Source organism: Pseudozyma flocculosa (assembly GCF_000417875.1).
Source record: "Pseudozyma flocculosa PF-1 unplaced genomic scaffold scaffold00029, whole genome shotgun sequence".
NCBI classification, from domain to species: Eukaryota; Fungi; Basidiomycota; class Ustilaginomycetes; order Ustilaginales; family Ustilaginaceae; genus Pseudozyma; species Pseudozyma flocculosa.
This window is the reverse complement of record NW_006920897.1, coordinates 84379-100798: the sequence shown is the minus strand read 5'-3', so window position 1 is coordinate 100798 and position 16420 is coordinate 84379. Positions and strand designations below refer to the sequence as shown.

General features: G+C 66.5%; 7 protein-coding genes across 7 annotated transcripts; 4 read left to right on the top strand and 3 right to left on the bottom strand.

Moving 5' to 3' along the window:
• Positions 1–1920: 1920 nt before the first annotated feature.
• Positions 1921–3193, top strand: PFL1_06726 (uncharacterized protein; the record flags this gene model as incomplete). Its single annotated transcript, XM_007884272.1, has 2 exons — positions 1921–2025; positions 2330–3193. The coding sequence occupies 2 exons, from the start codon at positions 1921–1923 to the stop codon at positions 3191–3193; spliced, it is 969 nt and encodes a 322-aa protein (XP_007882463.1).
• A 1232-nt stretch (positions 3194–4425) lies between these two features.
• On the top strand, positions 4426–6279 carry PFL1_06725 (uncharacterized protein; the record flags this gene model as incomplete). The annotated part of the gene is made up of 7 exons (XM_007884271.1): positions 4426–4672; positions 4803–4824; positions 4974–5139; positions 5284–5365; positions 5628–5905; positions 6061–6080; positions 6210–6279. 7 exons carry the CDS (start codon positions 4426–4428, stop codon positions 6277–6279), a joined length of 885 nt encoding a protein of 294 aa, XP_007882462.1.
• A 531-nt stretch (positions 6280–6810) lies between these two features.
• Positions 6811–7277, bottom strand: PFL1_06724 (uncharacterized protein; the record flags this gene model as incomplete). The annotated part of the gene is made up of 3 exons (XM_007884270.1): positions 6811–7152; positions 7178–7220; positions 7261–7277. 3 exons carry the CDS (start codon positions 7275–7277, stop codon positions 6811–6813), a joined length of 402 nt encoding a protein of 133 aa, XP_007882461.1.
• Positions 7278–8095: 818 nt separating this feature from the next.
• On the top strand, positions 8096–10574 carry PFL1_06723 (uncharacterized protein; the record flags this gene model as incomplete). Its single annotated transcript, XM_007884269.1, has 6 exons — positions 8096–8275; positions 8431–8876; positions 9046–9387; positions 9524–10066; positions 10154–10186; positions 10292–10574. 6 exons carry the CDS (start codon positions 8096–8098, stop codon positions 10572–10574), a joined length of 1827 nt encoding a protein of 608 aa, XP_007882460.1.
• A 1343-nt stretch (positions 10575–11917) lies between these two features.
• Positions 11918–13432, top strand: PFL1_06722 (uncharacterized protein; the record flags this gene model as incomplete). Its single annotated transcript, XM_007884268.1, has 1 exon — positions 11918–13432. The coding sequence occupies one exon, from the start codon at positions 11918–11920 to the stop codon at positions 13430–13432; it is 1515 nt and encodes a 504-aa protein (XP_007882459.1).
• Positions 13433–13530: 98 nt separating this feature from the next.
• PFL1_06721 (uncharacterized protein) lies at positions 13531–14832 on the bottom strand (the record flags this gene model as incomplete). Its single annotated transcript, XM_007884267.1, has 1 exon — positions 13531–14832. One exon carries the CDS (start codon positions 14830–14832, stop codon positions 13531–13533), a length of 1302 nt encoding a protein of 433 aa, XP_007882458.1.
• Positions 14833–15550: 718 nt separating this feature from the next.
• On the bottom strand, positions 15551–16210 carry PFL1_06720 (uncharacterized protein; the record flags this gene model as incomplete). Its single annotated transcript, XM_007884266.1, has 1 exon — positions 15551–16210. One exon carries the CDS (start codon positions 16208–16210, stop codon positions 15551–15553), a length of 660 nt encoding a protein of 219 aa, XP_007882457.1.
• Between the last annotated feature and the right edge of the window lie 210 nt (positions 16211–16420).

The following is a 16420-nucleotide window of genomic DNA, read 5'->3' as shown; positions in this document are numbered from 1 at the left end:
CCGAGCCCGGCCGCCATCGCACAGCCCGGCCCGTCGTACGGGCGCAGTTGGTGCGCTCTCCTCGAGCGGTTCCCTGCGATGCAGATCCCCTGGCCTTCTGTTTGGGCGCTGGCCGGATCGAATCCCAGCGCACTCTGGCGTGTACGGTGACGGAGCGATGCGGCCGGGGTTTGGGCGGCGAGAGCCAGATTGGCCAGCAGCCGACGGCCAGCAGCCAGGCCGAAGCGCACCAGGAGCAGCCCGAGCATGCTGGCGAGCGAGATCAGAGCGAGCGACGTTTCTCCCGCCAGCCGGAAGGGGCAGGCGTGGCAGGACTAGTCCCGCTCGAGGTTGGCAGGGCGAGGGCGAGCATGATCCCGAACGGCGACAGGCAGGCCGGCATGTGCCCAAGAAGATCCGGCTCTCGTTCCGTTTCCTTCCCGCCATTTCAAACCGATGCCCCGGGCGGGCCAGGGAGGAGGGCGCGACCATCATGGTGCAGAGGGCGACGTCGACGATGCATAACGTTAACGTCCTCTGCCAGCGCCTCGCTGGAAGCGACAGACGAAAGGACACAAGAGCTGGGCCGAGGGGTCGATAATCGTGCCGTGCCGTACGGTCGGTACCGTGTGGCGCCGCTGCCATCGTCAACGTCGCCGCCGCCGCCGTCGCCGACGAGGAGCGGAGCGGCGTGGCGGGAGTACGTTGGCACGAGGGGCGACCCCCCAAACCCTGGGCGTGGCGCGATGACGTCGGCCTATCGATTTTGGGTTTTCCTCCTCGACGAGCGCGAGGCCAGCGGGCAGGCGGTTTGAGGCCAGGCGGTTTGGACTCGGCCCATCTTCTTGTTGCCATCGCCCGCCCATCGAGCAGGCAGGCCGTCAACAGGCTGGCAGGCAGGCAGGCAGGAACGCTCTCTCGCTTCGTTTGCATCGCCTCGCGCCCAGGCCGGGGACCCTAGGCAGGCTGGCATGGCACCAGATGGGCAGGCCCAGGCTAGGGTCCTCGCTGCTCGTCGTCGTCGTCGTGGCCGTCGAATCTTGCTTCTTCTTGGCTGCCTGACGACGGGGTGGCGAAAACGTTTCTGCTCTCTCATCCATCCAGCAGAGATCGGGGTCGGGTCATGCCACGAGCCCACCAGAGAGGAAAGGCAGCTAGGGCGCCCTGGCCAGGCCTGGCAGGGCAGCGAGCCCAACATCCAACTGCAGGCCAAGGTGCGGCGGCGACGGGGCGACGGCGGTCATCTCGCTGGGCGTGCATCGTCGTCGTCGTCGATGCGGCTCAGCGTTTCTTGCGGCCAGGCCATGCAGGCCCATCGATGGGACGGCGGGTGCCCAGGCTAGGGCTTGGACCCACGCGCCCGCCGATCAGAAGAACCGCCAGGCAGCGAGGGCGGGCAGGCAGGCGATGGGCCTGGCAGGCTGGCCTGACGGTCCGGAAGGGCCGACCTGCCTGCTGCGCTGCGCTGCCCTGCGCTGTGCTGCCCGCCTGCCCGCCCGCTGCTGGAATGACGACGACCCAAACGCGGCCCGCAACGATGGCTGGGGGCAATCGCCGGCCCCTGCCCTCATTGCCCTGCCTGTTTCGCCTTGGCCCGTGTCCCGCTCGCCCTCTGCCCTAGCCCTGGCTGTCCCTGGCTGTCCCTGGCCTCGTCGGGAATCATCCTGGCCTGGCCTGCCTCTCCTTCTGGCTCGCTCGCCCTCGTCTGGCCCCCTGCCCCCACGCCCCTCTCGAGCCAAGCCTGCCCAGCCCAGCCCAGCCCGCCCAGCCAACGCATCGTCGCCGGCGGTATATAAACGCCGACCTTGGCGCCGTCGCTCCTTCTTCCTGGCCCACCACCACCGCACCACCGCCACCCAGCATCCACCACTGCACGCCACTTCCACACAACCTTGCCATCGTTGCTTGCCAAACATTTCCACCCGCACACCCACACGCACCATGTCCGCCCTCGACGCCCTCAAGCAGTACACCACCGTCGTCTCCGACTCGGGCGACTTTGAGTCGATTGACGCCTACAAGCCCCAGGATGCCACCACCAACCCCGTGAGTGTCCTTGCCGACGAGCCGTAGCCCCGCCGTCGCCCTGCCGGTCCCGGTCGCCGAGTCAGCGTGGCGCCGGTGTCGGAGATCCGTCCGCCTCGTTCCAGGTGGATGGTGGTGCGCCGTAGCACCTCGTCCTTCGCCTCCAAGAACAGACGGCGGACCGCGATCCGCCAGATGGCCAGCCCGGCAGCCGCCCGGCAGGACCAGCCGAGGAGACGACGCAGAGCAACCATGCTGACCCGCACATCCCTCTCCCTCTCCGCCGCGCCATTCCTGGCCCCGGTCCACCTGATCCCGCCTGCAGTCGCTCATCCTGGCCGCCGTCAAGCAGGAGAAGTACGCTCGCCTGATTGACGTCGCGATCAAGTACGCCAAGGAGAAGGGCGGCGACAAGCAGGCTCAGCTGCAGAACGCCACCGACCGCCTGCTCGTCGAGTTTGGCATCGAGATTCTCAAGATTATCCCCGGCCGCGTTTCGACCGAGGTCGACGCCCGCCTGTCGTTTGACCGCGAGGCCACCGTGGCCAAGGCCAAGCACCTGATTGCGCTGTACGAGGAGAACGGCGTCAAGCGCGAGCGCGTCCTGATCAAGATTGCCTCGACCTGGGAGGGCATCCAGGCCGCCCGCGAGCTCGAGCGCGACCACAACATCCACTGCAACCTGACGCTCCTCTTTGGCTTTGCCCAGGCCGTCGCGTGCGCCGAGGCCGGCGTCACGCTCATCTCGCCCTTTGTCGGCCGCATCCTCGACTACTACAAGAAGGCGAGCCCCGAGCAGGACTACAGCGGCGCCAACGACCCGGGCGTCAAGTCGGTCCAGAAGATCTACAACTACTACAAGCAGCACGGCTACAAGACGATTGTCATGGGCGCGTCGTTCCGCTCGACGTCCGAGGTGCTCGAGCTGGCCGGATGCGACTTCCTGACGATTGCGCCCAAGCTGCTGGCCGAGCTCAAGGAGGCCAAGGGCCCCGTCGAGCGCAAGCTGTCGCCCGACAACGCCAAGGCGGCCGACGCCCAGGACAAGGTCAGCTACGTCGACAACCAGTCGGCGTTCCTGTTTGAGCTGGCCAAGGACCCCATGGCCAACACCAAGCTGGCCGAGGGCATCGCCGGCTTTGCCAAGGACGGCAACACGCTCGAGGAGCTCCTCTCGCAGAAGCTCTGAGCGAGGTTGGCGCGCATGCCCCTCGCTTCCCCTCGCCTCGTTTCGTCCCTCTCTCTCTCTCTCTCTCTTGACCGCCGGCGGATACGGTGTGGCGCCGTCCTCGACCCCCTCCGTCCGTCGGCGGCCATGCCGTCGCAGCCCGACGGCAACGATACCGCCACGCCCTTCTAGTCTTCCCTCTGCGTCCACGCCTGAGAGCATGTAATTTGTCCCGCTTTTGTCGTTGTCGCCGAGCCAAACAGTAAAGACCAAAAAGAATCGATCGCATCGCATAGCAGTCACCTTTTTTCGCCTGGGCAGAGCAGTGCGAGGGCGACGTCGTCGAGGTTGCGCAGGGTATGCAGAGGAGAGAGCCAAGTGTTGGCGGCGCGCGGTGAGACCGACGAGCAAGGTCGTGCTCCAGCTCCAGCTCCAGCTCCAGCTCCAGCTCCAGCTCCAGCTCCAGCTCCAGCTCCAGCTCCAGCTCCAGCTCCAGCTCCAGCTCCAGCTCCAGCTCCAGCTCCAGGTCTAGCTCGAGATGGAGTTTGACATTGAGCTAGTATCGGTGCGGGCAGGGCGGAACGAGGGCTGGGGAGCGACGAGGTCGAGGGATGGAGCGCGGCGATCTGCCTTTGATGGGCGCAGTGGGCATGGCCTTGTCGCGCCTTTGCGTGGGTGACTCGTAGGCAGCGCACGCACACAGGCGCAGGCCGGCCTTTTTCTTCCACCCCAGCCCGCAGGCCCGGGGGCTGCTTGGCCGGTTGGCTGGCCTTTGCAGAGGCCCGCGCCGGGCGGCTGCAAGCAAGCAAAGTGGAGTGGAGCGAGCGGGTCTTTGAGTGAGGGTCGGTGTTGGTTGGTGGCCGCTCCTCGCCTGCCTGCTTGCCTGCTTGCCTGCTTCGACTTGGGGGCGCTTCATTTGCTGCCGCCGCCGCCGTGCTTGCCACCCAGCCTCGCTTGATGACCACCACCACCTCCTTCCCCGCGCCATTCCCTCACTCCTCTTCCATCGGCATCGACGCTCTCGCCCTTCCTTTGTCTGCATCTACGCTACGCTCCACTCGGCTCCGCTCCACCTGTCTCCACGGCTCTCGAGTCCACCCGCGACGCTCCCTCATCCTCATACCCCTCGTCGCTCCACGCTCCTCGCTCCACGCGCTCAACAGCGACCCCAGCAGCCACCCACCAGATTCCCCCTAACATCTCTCGCTCCCTCCTCACCCCATCCGCTACCCTCCACCACACGGCCACCGCACATGAACGGCGTGATGCATACGCTCGACGTCCACTCCGCGCCGCCCTCGTCGATCCTCGCCCTCGACCACATCCGCGGCGTCCTCCAGCGCCTCGAGGACACCATCGTCTTCCAGCTCATCGAGCGCGCACAGTTCGCCCGCAACCCTCGCTGCTACCTCCCCGGCGCCTTTGCCGAACTCAAGCAGCGCGAAAACTGGTCTGGTTCCTGGATCCAGTGGTTCCTCAAGGAGACAGAGACTACCCACGGTGAGGCCTCCCTTCCCCCTCCCGCGCGCGCTGCCTGGCGAGGAGAGCGTTCGACGGCGAGGACGCTGCTGACATCCACCTCCGTGCTCGGTCCCTACTTTCTTTCGCTGGCTGGCACACCGCATTGCAGCCAAGCTGAGACGATTCGAGGCGTGAGTGGTCATCGCCTGCTGCCCCGCTTAAGGGACGCGCGCGCAACGCCCCCCATTCTGCAAGCATCGCGCTGACCCTCTGCTTACACGCATCGGCTCCATCTGCTCCCTCTGTCCACCCCGCCGCCGCGCCGCCGCGCCGTCCGCAGCCCCGACGAGTACCCCTTCACCTCGCCCGAGCTGCTGCCCAAGCCCGTCCTCGAGCCCGTCACCTATCCTAAGCTCCTGTGGCCCCACAAGGTCAATGTCAACGACAAGATCCTCCAGTTCTACATCGACGACATCGTGCCCACCATCACCCGCAACCTCGGCGAGGTGAGCAATGACCGCGCGATGCAGCGACTGCCGGCTGCGGACGGTCAGCAGCGCCCAAGGCTGACCCCCGTCACCGGCACACTCCTTTCACCTGCCTCTCACCCACCTCTCTCTCTCTCTCTTCGTCCCTCTTTCGCCGCACAGGACGGCGACGACGGACACTATGGCTCGTCGGCCATCCGCGACTGCGAGGTGCTGTCGGCCATGAGCCGCAGGATTCATTTCGGTGCGTCTTCGGTCGCAACGGCAGGCTGGCAAACACGCAGGCGCACCGGGGCGCGGCTCGCCATGCCTCGGGACCCCACGCCGCGTCAGCGCCAGGGACGACCCACAACGAGAGGATGACCCGCGCTGACCGTCGTGCCTGTTGCCCTGCCTCGCTCCATGCAATTCTGGTCTTTGCGCCGACCTCGGTTGCGCCGTCCGTCCTGCCTTCTCGCGCGCGGACTTGCCCTTCCCATCCCCCTCTTCGTTCCGCCGGACGGCAGGCATGTTTGTGGCCGAGTCCAAGTTCCGTTCGGAGCCGGCGTCTTTTATCCCGCACATCCGCTCGCGCAACCGCGACGAGCTGGCCAACCTCATCACCAAGCCGGCCGTCGAGGCGGCGCTGCTGGTGCGGCTGGGCAAAAAGGCCGAGGTCTACGGCCAGGACATGAACCGGCCGGGCGCCACCGACGAGGAGCGGGAAAAGGAGCGCAAGATTGAGGTCGAGGCTGTCGTGCGCATCTACAAGAACTTCGTCATTCCCCTCACGCGCGATGTCGAGGTGGGTCACGGGAGAACCCAGTAGACCCGATGTCGAGGAGAAGAGCAGGGAAGAGCAGGGAGGCTGAACTGACGCGTGTTGTTTGTCGTTTGTCGTTTTCCGTTGTCGCCCCATCTCGGTCGTCTGGCTGGTCGTCGTTGGTGGCGAATGGCCAGGTCGACTACCTGCTCACCAGGTGAGTGTGCTCTCCCTCTCTGGCCCCGCACGTCAGCCTGCCGTGCGGGCATCCGGCTGACTCTGTCCACCCGGGCCCCATCCTCCCTCTTCTCCGCACACCCCTACCCCCAACGCTCCGCCCCGACAGGCTCGATGGAGTGTCGGACGACGAGGTCAAGACGATGCTAGAGACGAACCGCTACCCGGAGACGGACTGAGAGACGAACCGCAACACGGACACGGACCGAGCCTAGAGATGGAGATCCGGGTGCGCCGGTCGCGGGTCAGGCATAGAGGACGACGAGAATGCAGACCAGTCGGACGCAGCGTCGCGTCGACGCCGAGTGAGAGTGCAAAGCATGGTTGCACAGGGAGGAACAGGAGAGACGGAAGGAGAGAGTGTCCGGGACGATGCGAGACGAGGGCAGTAGGGGGTTCAGGGCTGGAACAGAGGTATAGGCATGCTGTCGAGGCCAGGGAGCGTGCTTGAGCGGGTGGAGCATGTACAAAGTAGAGGGAAGGGATGCCGTGGCGCGATGGCGACGAGGAGGCAGGACGAGGCAGGAGGAGGCAGGAAGAGTCGGGTGGGAAAGGGATGGCGAGGACTTGGCGTGTATACGTCGCTCTGGCATCCTTGCTTGCGTCCATCCGTCCACCGTCCACCTGGGTCCAGTCCAGTCGAGCGAGCGAGAGAAGTGCTCGTCAAAGCAAACGACGACGGGCTCCGGGGATGAAGGGCGTCGTACGGATCACTTTGGCGGGTATCCACCATAGCCCTGTGGCGGTCCATAGCCACCGTAGCCACCCTGACCACCGGGTGGGGGGCCGTGGTAACCTCCGCCGCCGGCCATGGCCTGTTGGGGCTGGAATCCGCCGCCCTGTTCCGTCTGCCACTGGCATATGCCGCAGATGTAGATGTGCTTCTTCTTGAGCGGGATGAGGGGGATCCAGCACAGCTCGAACCACGTGCGCGACTTGGCCGTCACCACCTGCGCATTGTGGCAGCGCGGGCAGACGTAGGCGCCGCCCGAGCCCTCGGGCTTGATCTTGGTCGGACACCCGAAGATGACGGGGATGAAGAAACAAAAGTCCTGCCGGGTGCAGGCACGCACGCACGCGCACGAGAAGCAGGGGGGTTGGGGTGAGGATTGGGTTAGAACTGCGACGCGGGGAGTGGTCAGGGCCAGAGGGAGACAGACGAGGGGCAACGTACCATGGTTGTCGCTGCCTAGACGGATGTCGTGTGCCCCCAAGCGTTGTGGATGCGGAATGGGATGGTGTACGCCTTGCTCTGGTCTCGTTGACTATCCAGACGGCGTCGATGTGCGAGGTCAAACGACGGCTCTGCTTTGACGACAAAGGTGCTGGTGCGATTGGCGGTGGTGGTGGTGGTGGTGGTGGTGGCGAACGATGGTGATGGTGGGGTGAGCGAAGCCCGCGACTGCTGTGGCACCGCACGGCACCGAGGGACCGACGAGCGAGACCAAGCCAAGCACAGCACAGCCCAGCCAAGCCCAGGCAAGCCAAGCCAGCAGCGCAGGCAGGCCGGGTGGGGCTGCAGGCGAAGCCGTTGTCGTGCATTCCTGCCTGCCTCGACTCGACTCGTCTGGTCCAGCAGGCATGCAACGCTGCCTCCACCGTGACGTCAGGTGCCGCCCCAGGAGGATGGGTTCGAATCGGGCAAGGGCAGGCGCCTTCTTGATAAGAAGCAACGAAGCGCTGGCTGGCTCGCTCGCTGGCTTTGGCCGGTGAAAGCGCGCGCAACTGCGCAAGACAAACGCGCGCCCTGGCTGGACCCTGAGGCTATCGAAGCTTGCAGCAGCTGCCGCCCGCCTGACCTCAGGTAAGCCTGCCTGGCCTGCTGCCCGCTCACCAGGAGGCCCACAGACCAACACCTCGCCCTCGCTGCCCGCTTCCCTCCTTGGCCATTGCTCGTTGTCGCCACCACCCCGCTCCGCTCCGCTCCTTGTCGCCCCGCCCGCCCCTGCTAGCATCTCCACTCCCCTTTCACTCCATTCCCCCCCTCCCGTCAAAATGGCAGCACCAGCGACCACGACAACGGCGACGACACCGACGGCAGCACCAACACCGCCCTCGGCCGTGGCAGAAAAGCCGCGGCAGAAGTCGGTCATTGTCATCGGTGCCGGCGCAGGCGGTACCGCCCTCGCGGCCAGGCTGGGCAGGCGCGGCTACAAGGTCACCGTCGTCGAAAAGGTGAGCAGCCAGACGCTCACCGCTGTGGCCCGGTGCGGACTGCTCCAGCTGACCATCCCCTCGGCCTTCATCTACGTCCGCTCCTGGCACGTGCTTTTTTGTCCGTCCCTCCCCTCTCGCTTCCCTCGCTTCCTACGCTTCCCTCCCTTTCAAAGAACGACTATGGCGGCGGACGATGCTCGCTCATCCACCACGACGGCCACCGCTGGGACCAGGGCCCGTCGCTCTACCTCATGCCAGAAATCTTCGAGGCCGCCTTTGCCGACCTCGGCCAGGACATCAAAGACCACCTCGAGCTGCACCAGTGCAACCCCGCCTACCGCATCCACTTTGCTGACGGCGAAAAGCTCCAGCTCTCGTCCAACCTCTCCCAGATGGGCGACATGCTCGCCAAGTTTGAGTCGCGCGCCGGCAACGACAAGCCCCTCGGCTCCTTCCTCGACTTCCTCCGCGAGGCCGGCGAAAACTACGAAGAGTCGATCCAGCACGTCCTCACAAAGGACTGGAGCGCGTGGTGGGCCTTTTTCCGCCCCGAGCTCTTCCCCATGCTCTGGAAGACCAAGGGGCTGCGCATCTACGCCACCCTCTACGACCGCGCCAGGTGAGCGGGCCGAGCCGTGCCGTGCGGGCATCTCGTCGTCGATGCACAACAGACGCAGACGCAGAGCTGACGTCGCTGGTGTCGCTGCTCTGCTGCCACTCCTCGCTTCCGGGCATGCCTCCCCTCCCCCGCCTTCCCCACATCTTTTTTTCCCGCGCGCCCGCCACAGCAAGTACTTCAAGTCGAAGCACGTGCGTCGCGCCATGACGTTTTCGGCCATGTACATGGGCATGTCGCCCTTTGACGCGCCGGCCACCTACAGCCTGCTCCAGTACGCCGAGTACGCCAAGGGCATCTGGTATCCCATCGGCGGCTTCTACAAGGTCGTCGAGGCGTTTGAGCGCATCGCCCGGGACCGCTTCGGCGCCGAGTTCCGCTACAATGCGTCGGTCAAGCGCATCGTCACGGACCGCGCGGGACGCCGCGCCACGGGCGTCGAGCTCGACGACGGCGAGGTGCTCGAGGCCGACGTCGTCGTCAGCAATGCCGACCTGGTGTGGACCTACAACAAGTGAGTGACCGGCGCGGTCGGAGCACCCGCACGACGCAGCCGGGCATCTGCTTAGTCTTCCCTCCCTTCCCCTCCCCCTGCCCTCTCTCGCTATCTTGCTCCTCTGCCGCCCCTGCCGCCCCGCTCGACACAACAGCCTGCTGCCGACGTCCGGGTACGCCAAGCGGCTGCGCTCCAAGGACCAGACGTGCTCGTCGATCAGCTTCTACTGGGCGCTGTCCGAGGTGGTGCCCGAGCTCGGGGGCCACAACATCTTCCTCGCCGATGCCTACCAGGAGTCGTTTGACGAGATCTTCCGCGATGGCGACACTCCGTCGGAGCCGTCGTTCTACGTCAACGTGCCGTCGCGGCTGGACCCGAGCGCGGCGCCGGCGGGCAAGGACACGGTTGTCATCCTGGTGCCCTGCGGGCCCATTTCCATTCCGGAAAAGCCGGCGGGCGACGCGACCAAGGGGGCGCACACGCGCGAGCAGTTTGCCAAGACCAAGGAGCGCGCGCGGCGCCAGGTGCTCGAGACGATCAAGCGGCGCATCAACCGGCCCGACTTTGAGGATCTGATTGAGCACGAGATCGTCAATGACCCCTTTGACTGGGCCGACAAGTTCAACCTGTTCCGCGGGTCGATTCTCGGGCTGAGCCACACGATCCCGCAGGTGCTGTGGTTCCGGCCGTCGATCAAGTGGGTGTGGCTCGTGGCGTTTTTGGAGCGCCGTGATTAGGGATGCTGACTGTCCGCCCTTTTTCCTGGTTTGCCGCCGATTGGCAGGCACGCAAGCATCGACAACCTCTTCTTTGTCGGGTGAGTATCGTCATGGCGTGGCGTTGGGCCTGCCCACGCTCGACTGGCAGTCGCTGACGTCGCTTTTCCTTGCCTTGACTCTTTCTCTGTTGGCGACAACGGTAGAGCGTCGACGCAGCCGGGTACGGGCGTGCCGGTGGTGGTGGCGGGGAGCGGTGTGGTGGCGGAGCGGATCGACGCGTTCCTGCGCGGGCGGGAAAAGGGGTGGCTGTCGGTCGAGGCGCTGCGTGGGAGCGCGCTGCTGGCGGTGCTGGTGCTCGTTGGCCTGGCCGTGACGGGGCTGGCGTTTGGGGTGGTGGCGTTTGGCGCTGTGATTGCGCTGCTGCTCCACTGGAGCGGCCTGGTCGACGTGCCGGGCACCGTGTGGCAGAAGGTGGTGCCCGAGTGAGGCGGCGCCCGGTGCGGCGGCGCGAGCGGACGGACGGACGGACGGACGAGGTGAAGCGGGGCGTGAGCGAGTGGCCAGCCTGGCCAGGCCAGGCTAAGCGTGACGCGACCTCGTGCTGTCGCCCTTGTTGCGCTCGCCTCGATGCAAAGGGGAGCAACGTCGATCCGAGATCGGTGCCCATCGTGCCACTCGTTCATCCGTCGATGCCATGCGATGCGATGCACCCATTGGATCAGCAGAATACCGGTATCGGCGTGCCGGATGCGCCTCAGCGAGCTACCGGTGGCTCGCCCAGCCCAGCCTAGCTCGGGGATACAGATACGACAGACGAGGAGCTCGGCTGGCCTGGCCTGGCGAGATGGCCGGCCAGTGAAGGTCGATTCGCCGGTCTCGTCGCCTCTACTGTAGCCTTGGCCGTCGTCGCTCCTGGCTAAGGGCACCATTGTCGTGTCCTTGGCGCCACTACTACCGCACCGCTGCGTATCCTACCGCGACGACACCACTTTGGCCTGACCTGGCCAAGCCTGGCCAGGCTTGGTCAGGCTTTCGACGCTACGCGCACCCGTGCTCGCTCTCGAGGATGCGCTGCCAGGCCAGGCCAGGCCGTTGCGCGGGCAGGTGCCGAGCCTCGCAGGCGAATGGCTGCAAAAAGGCCCCCGGGGGCGGCGGGAAAAATCGCCGAAAATGCCCCGCCCCATCCCCGCTACCCGCCCCAGCCCCAGCCCCATCGCTTCGTTTCGTTTCGCTCCGCTCCGCTCCGCCGTACGTGCATGCGCTCGCAAGCAGGCGGGCCAGGATGCAATGGCATCGGAGCACGCCCTCCTACCGAGCCAGCGGGCGAGGTTCGGCAGCACCACCACCCACCACCACGACGACGACGACGACGGCCGCCCACCTCAGCTTCAAAGCTTGTCTTCGGAAAAATTCCAGCCGGTCGGTCTGTCGTCGCTTCGCTGCCATGGCCGGGCTCTCCACAACAAGCTACTGTACCGGTAGGTAGCGCCTCTCGCGCCCTTTGGGGTCGGAACGGTACAGTAGCCAAGCTGGGATGAGGCGTGGGCAAGCGAGCTCGCCCGGTACGGCACATCCCGTCCGCCCCCTCCTCCCGACGACCGGTTCCCACACACCTGGGCCACCTGGCAAGCGCCCAACGACGAGGCGCGGCGCGGGGCGGCGCGGGGCCCCAGATCCGCACATGCCCAACGCCGCCTGGACAGGCCGGCTACGTATATAACAGCTGCATTGTTCTTCCTCGCACACCCTCCTCTCACCCTGTCATCCTCATCCTCCCTCCCCCCTCGCCATCCCTGCCGTCCCTGCTGCCCTCGCTGCACCCCCTCGCCATGGTCCGCCTCCTGCACCCCTTCACGTCGCTGCTGCCCCTCGCCAGCGCCCTCGCCCTCGCCCTCGCCCTCGGCCCGACGACGGCGTGGGCCTACAACAACGGCCTGGCGCGCACGCCGCAGCGCGGCTGGAACACGTGGAACTCGTACGGGTGTTCGATTTCCGAAGACGTCATCCTCGATGCGGCCCAGGCCATCGTCGACGAAGGGCTCGACCGGCTCGGGTACGAGTACGTGATCATCGACGACTGCTGGCAGGGCGCGCGGCGCGACAACGACACGGGCATCATCCCGGCCGACGCGGTGCGCTTCCCCAACGGGCTGCGGCACGTCGTCGAGCGCATCCACGCCCTCGGCCTCAAGGCGGGCATCTACTCGTCGGCCGGCACCATGACGTGCGGCCGCCGCATCGGCAGCCTCGACCACGAAACCACCGACGCCAACGCCTGGGCCGCTGACGGCTTCGACTACCTCAAGTACGACAACTGCTTCAACCAGGGCCGCAGCGGTACCCCGGACCTCTCCCACGCCCGCTACGACGCCATGAGCAAGGCCCTCAACCAGACCGGCCGCCCCATCCTCTACTCGATGTGCAACTGGGGCGAGGACGCGCCGTGGCTCTTTGCCACCGAGATTGCAAACTCGTGGCGCATGTCCGGCGACATCTACCCGTCCTTTGACCGCGACGACGACCGCTGCCCCTGCACCGACATCACCCAGTGCAAGCTGCACGGCTACCACTGCTCGATTGCAAAGATCCTCGAGTTTGCCGCGCCCCTCGGTCAAAAGGCCTACCCGGGCGCCTGGAACGACCTCGACATGCTCGAGGTGGGCAACACGGGCCTCTCGCTCGACGAGTCCCTCGTCCATTTCAGCATGTGGGCCATGCTCAAGTCGCCCCTCATCCTCGGCAACGACGTCACCGCCATGACCAACCAGACGCGCGCCATCATCGCAAACACGCACGTCCTCGCCCTCAGCGACGACCCGACCGGATCGCCCGCCATCCGCTTGTGGAAGAAGCCCGTCTCTTCGTCGTCGTCGTCGTCGTCGTCGAGCGGCGGCAACGTTCAGCTGTGGAAGATGCCCCTCGACAACGGCACCTACGCCGTGGCCGCCGTCAACCTCTCGCCCGAGGCGCACACGCTCTCGATCGACTTCGACGACGTCTTCTACGACGAGCACCTCGAAAACGACGACGCGGCGCAGCGCTCCTGGGACGCCTTCGACCTGTGGTCGGGCGTCGATTTCCACACCTTCGACCCGACGCCCGCGCCCTACGACCGGATCCGCCTCGACGCCTCGCCGTTTTCGCGCTCCATCCCCAACATCACGGTGCCCCGCCACGGCATCCGGCTCCTCAAGCTCGCCCAGGCCGGCACGCGGGGCATGGGCATGTCCAAGGACGAGATGCAGAGGCGCGACCTGGAGCGCAAGGCCAACGTGCGCATGGGCCGCGCAAGGGAGTGGATGGCGGGCAGGCAGGAGAGGCGGCTCGACGCCAGGGGTCTCTAGAAGGTGTCGCCGAGGCGGCAGTAGGGCGCCAGGAGGAAGAAAAGGCACCGCCGATGCTGCTGCTGGACCTGTGTCTCGAAAGGGTGGCCGGCATGTGTCTAGGCGCAGAACGACTGGATCAGCTCAGAGTACACGTCGACCATTGTCTTGATGGATTCGACCTCGACCCACTCGTCGTGCGCGTGGATCCCTTGGCCGTGCGGGCCGACGACGACGCTGGGCACGCCGGCTTGCGAGAAGAGGGCGGCATCGGTCCAGAACTGGCCGCCAGTCTTGGCCGCCGGCCGTCCCGTGGCCTTGGACGAGGCTTCCATGACGGCGTCTTGGAAATCGCGCTGGGCGTGTTCGACCAGCGGGGGTCGGACCGTGCCCATGTCGAGCGACCAGCTGAATCCCTCTCGGTGCGGCGGCAGGGAATCGAGCAAGCCGAGCAGCTCGGTGCGGAACGTGGTGTCGTCCTCGCCGGGGAGGGTGCGGCGCTCGAGGACGACGGTGCACTCGGACGGGTAGGTCGACACCTCGTCGCCGCCCCGGATCGTGCCGGCGTGTGCGCTCGGGCGGCCCAGGATCGGATGGCGTCGCTCCGGATCGTCGAGGAGCGCGGCGGCGTAGGCGCGGAAGGCGCAGAGGAAGGCGCCCATCTCGGCAACGGCGTCGCGGCCCTGCTCCCACAGCGACCCGTGCGCCGCTCGGCCGTGGACGCACACCGTGGCCCATACGAAGCCGCGGTGCATCGTGATGACCTGCTCGTCGGTCGGCTCTGGGAACACGGCTCCGTCGATGGGCAGTCGCCGCAGCGGCGGCGCTTGGTCTTCGTCGTGCTGCTGCTCAAAGTAACGCAGGATGTCGTAGGATCCGCGCGATGCGTCCTCTTCGTCTGCGACGGCGGCTATCCACACGTCGCCGCGCAGGGGGCAGGATGTAGAGTGGGAGACAAACGAGGCGGCAGCGACGAGCGCACATGCCAGGCCGGCCTTCATGTCCGCCGCGCCGCGTCCGTAGACCCTGCCGTCCCTCAGCTCGCCGCTGAAGGGATCGGTGGCGTAGTTGGACACCGAGACGGTATCGATGTGGCCGTTGAACAGAATGGAACGTGGTCGACCTAGCCCCAGCTCTTTGGCCTGTGCGTCGGCAGTGGTGGTGGCGGTGGCGGGAGGATGGGTGCGACCGCGGTGGACGGCCAGGACGCTCGGGCGACGCGGGTCAGAGGGCTCGAGGGGGATGATCTCGAACCCCCTCGTCGTGAGCCACTCGACGAGGAAGGCGGCGATCCCCGACTCGCCGGCCGCCTCACCCGTGCGGGATAGCGAGGGGCTGGTGGAATCGATGCGTACGAGCTGGCGCGTCAGTTCAACGGCCGCGTCGTGCAGCGATGCACGGCATGGTGCGGTGGTGGTCATGGTGGCGTCTCGAGTGTGGGTTGACGACGGAGTGAGGGGGATGGAAGTGAAGGATGGGCGGAGCGAGGGCCTTGTCGAGAGGTTGACGGGGGCATGCGAGAAGGCCGACCCCCTTATACCCCCGCCTACCGCCCTGGCCCAACTGTTCGCATGTGAGGAGGGCCAGTGTCCATCGACCAGCAAAGGGCTAGGGTGAAGGATGGTGGTGGAGAGGAAGAGGGAGCCAGGGAGCGAGGCGAGGTCGTTTGCGAGGCCTGACCAGGCCAGGCAGGTCCGAGCGTGGCTCGGTCTCGCTCGGACTGCACCGCCCGCGCCCGACCAGGCCTGGCAGCCTATCAGGCCTCGGACCGCACCCACGCCCGCCGCTCGCACCCGTCCGCCCGCCCATTTTGACCGCTCTTTTCGCCCGCCTTTTCACCGCTGTCAAACCGCTGGCCCGCAGGCACGCCAACCACGCAGCTCCGTCCGAGGCATAAAGAGGAGCGTGGACGGGTGCCGGGGGCATGGCGGGCCTTGTCGTCTCCCTCGCTCTCCACGTCCATCGACGACCGCTCCTCGCTCCCCGCTCCTTCGTCTCGTCTCGACTCGACTCGACTCGACAATGTCCAACCCGCCGACGATCCTCGTCAACCCATCCTACGACCCAACAAGTCTGCGCGGCCAGGGCGACGATTCACCCACCTCGTCGTCGTCGGCGTACACGTTCCACCGCACCGTGCTACCGGGCTACGCACCCACCGCTCTCCTCCCCCTGCAGACGCCGCCGAGCGCCTCGAAGCGCTTCAGAGGTCGGGTGTACCTCAAGGCCGAAAACGACCGGTACGCCCTGCCGGCGTTCAAGGTGCTCGGCGCGGCGTGGGCCTCGTTCCTCTCCCTCTGCGACGAGCTCCACCTCGACGCGCAGAGCACCACCCTCGATGCACTCCGTACCGCAACCAGCGAAAAGAGGGCGGGTGCGGGAGCGGGAGAATTGGAAATGGTGGCCGCCACCGATGGAAACCACGGTTGTGCGGTCGCGTGGTTCGCCAGCCTCGTCGGGATACGCGCCCACATCTTCACTCCGGGCAACGTCTCGCCCCCCTCGCGCGCGCGCATCCGCTCGATGGGGGCGCAGGTGTGCGTGACGCACCTCGCCGACCTCGACTATGACGCCGCCGTACAGCGTGCCGCCGCCTACGCTGCCGACGCAACGTCGACGACGACGACGAGGTTGTTGATCCAGGATACGGCGTGGGAGGGCTACACGACGACGCCGCAGCGCATCGTGGACGGCTACACGACCATCTTCACCGAACTCGATCAACAGCTCCACGCTGCTGCTGCTGCTGCTGCGGCTGTGGAGGCGGCAGAGGGGCGCAATGGCGGTGCACCGAGCCATGTCATCGTACCCGTCGGCGTCGGATCGCTCGCGCAGGCCGTGGTGCAGCACTACCACCAGCGCCGCCCTCGTCCCGACGACGCAGTCGCGACGCGCGTCGTGAGCGTCGAACCGACGACGGCGGCGTGCCTGTCGCACTCGCTCCTCCTCGGACGCAACGAGGCCATCGAGACGGGCGAGACCATCATGCCGGGCCTCAACTGCGGCACC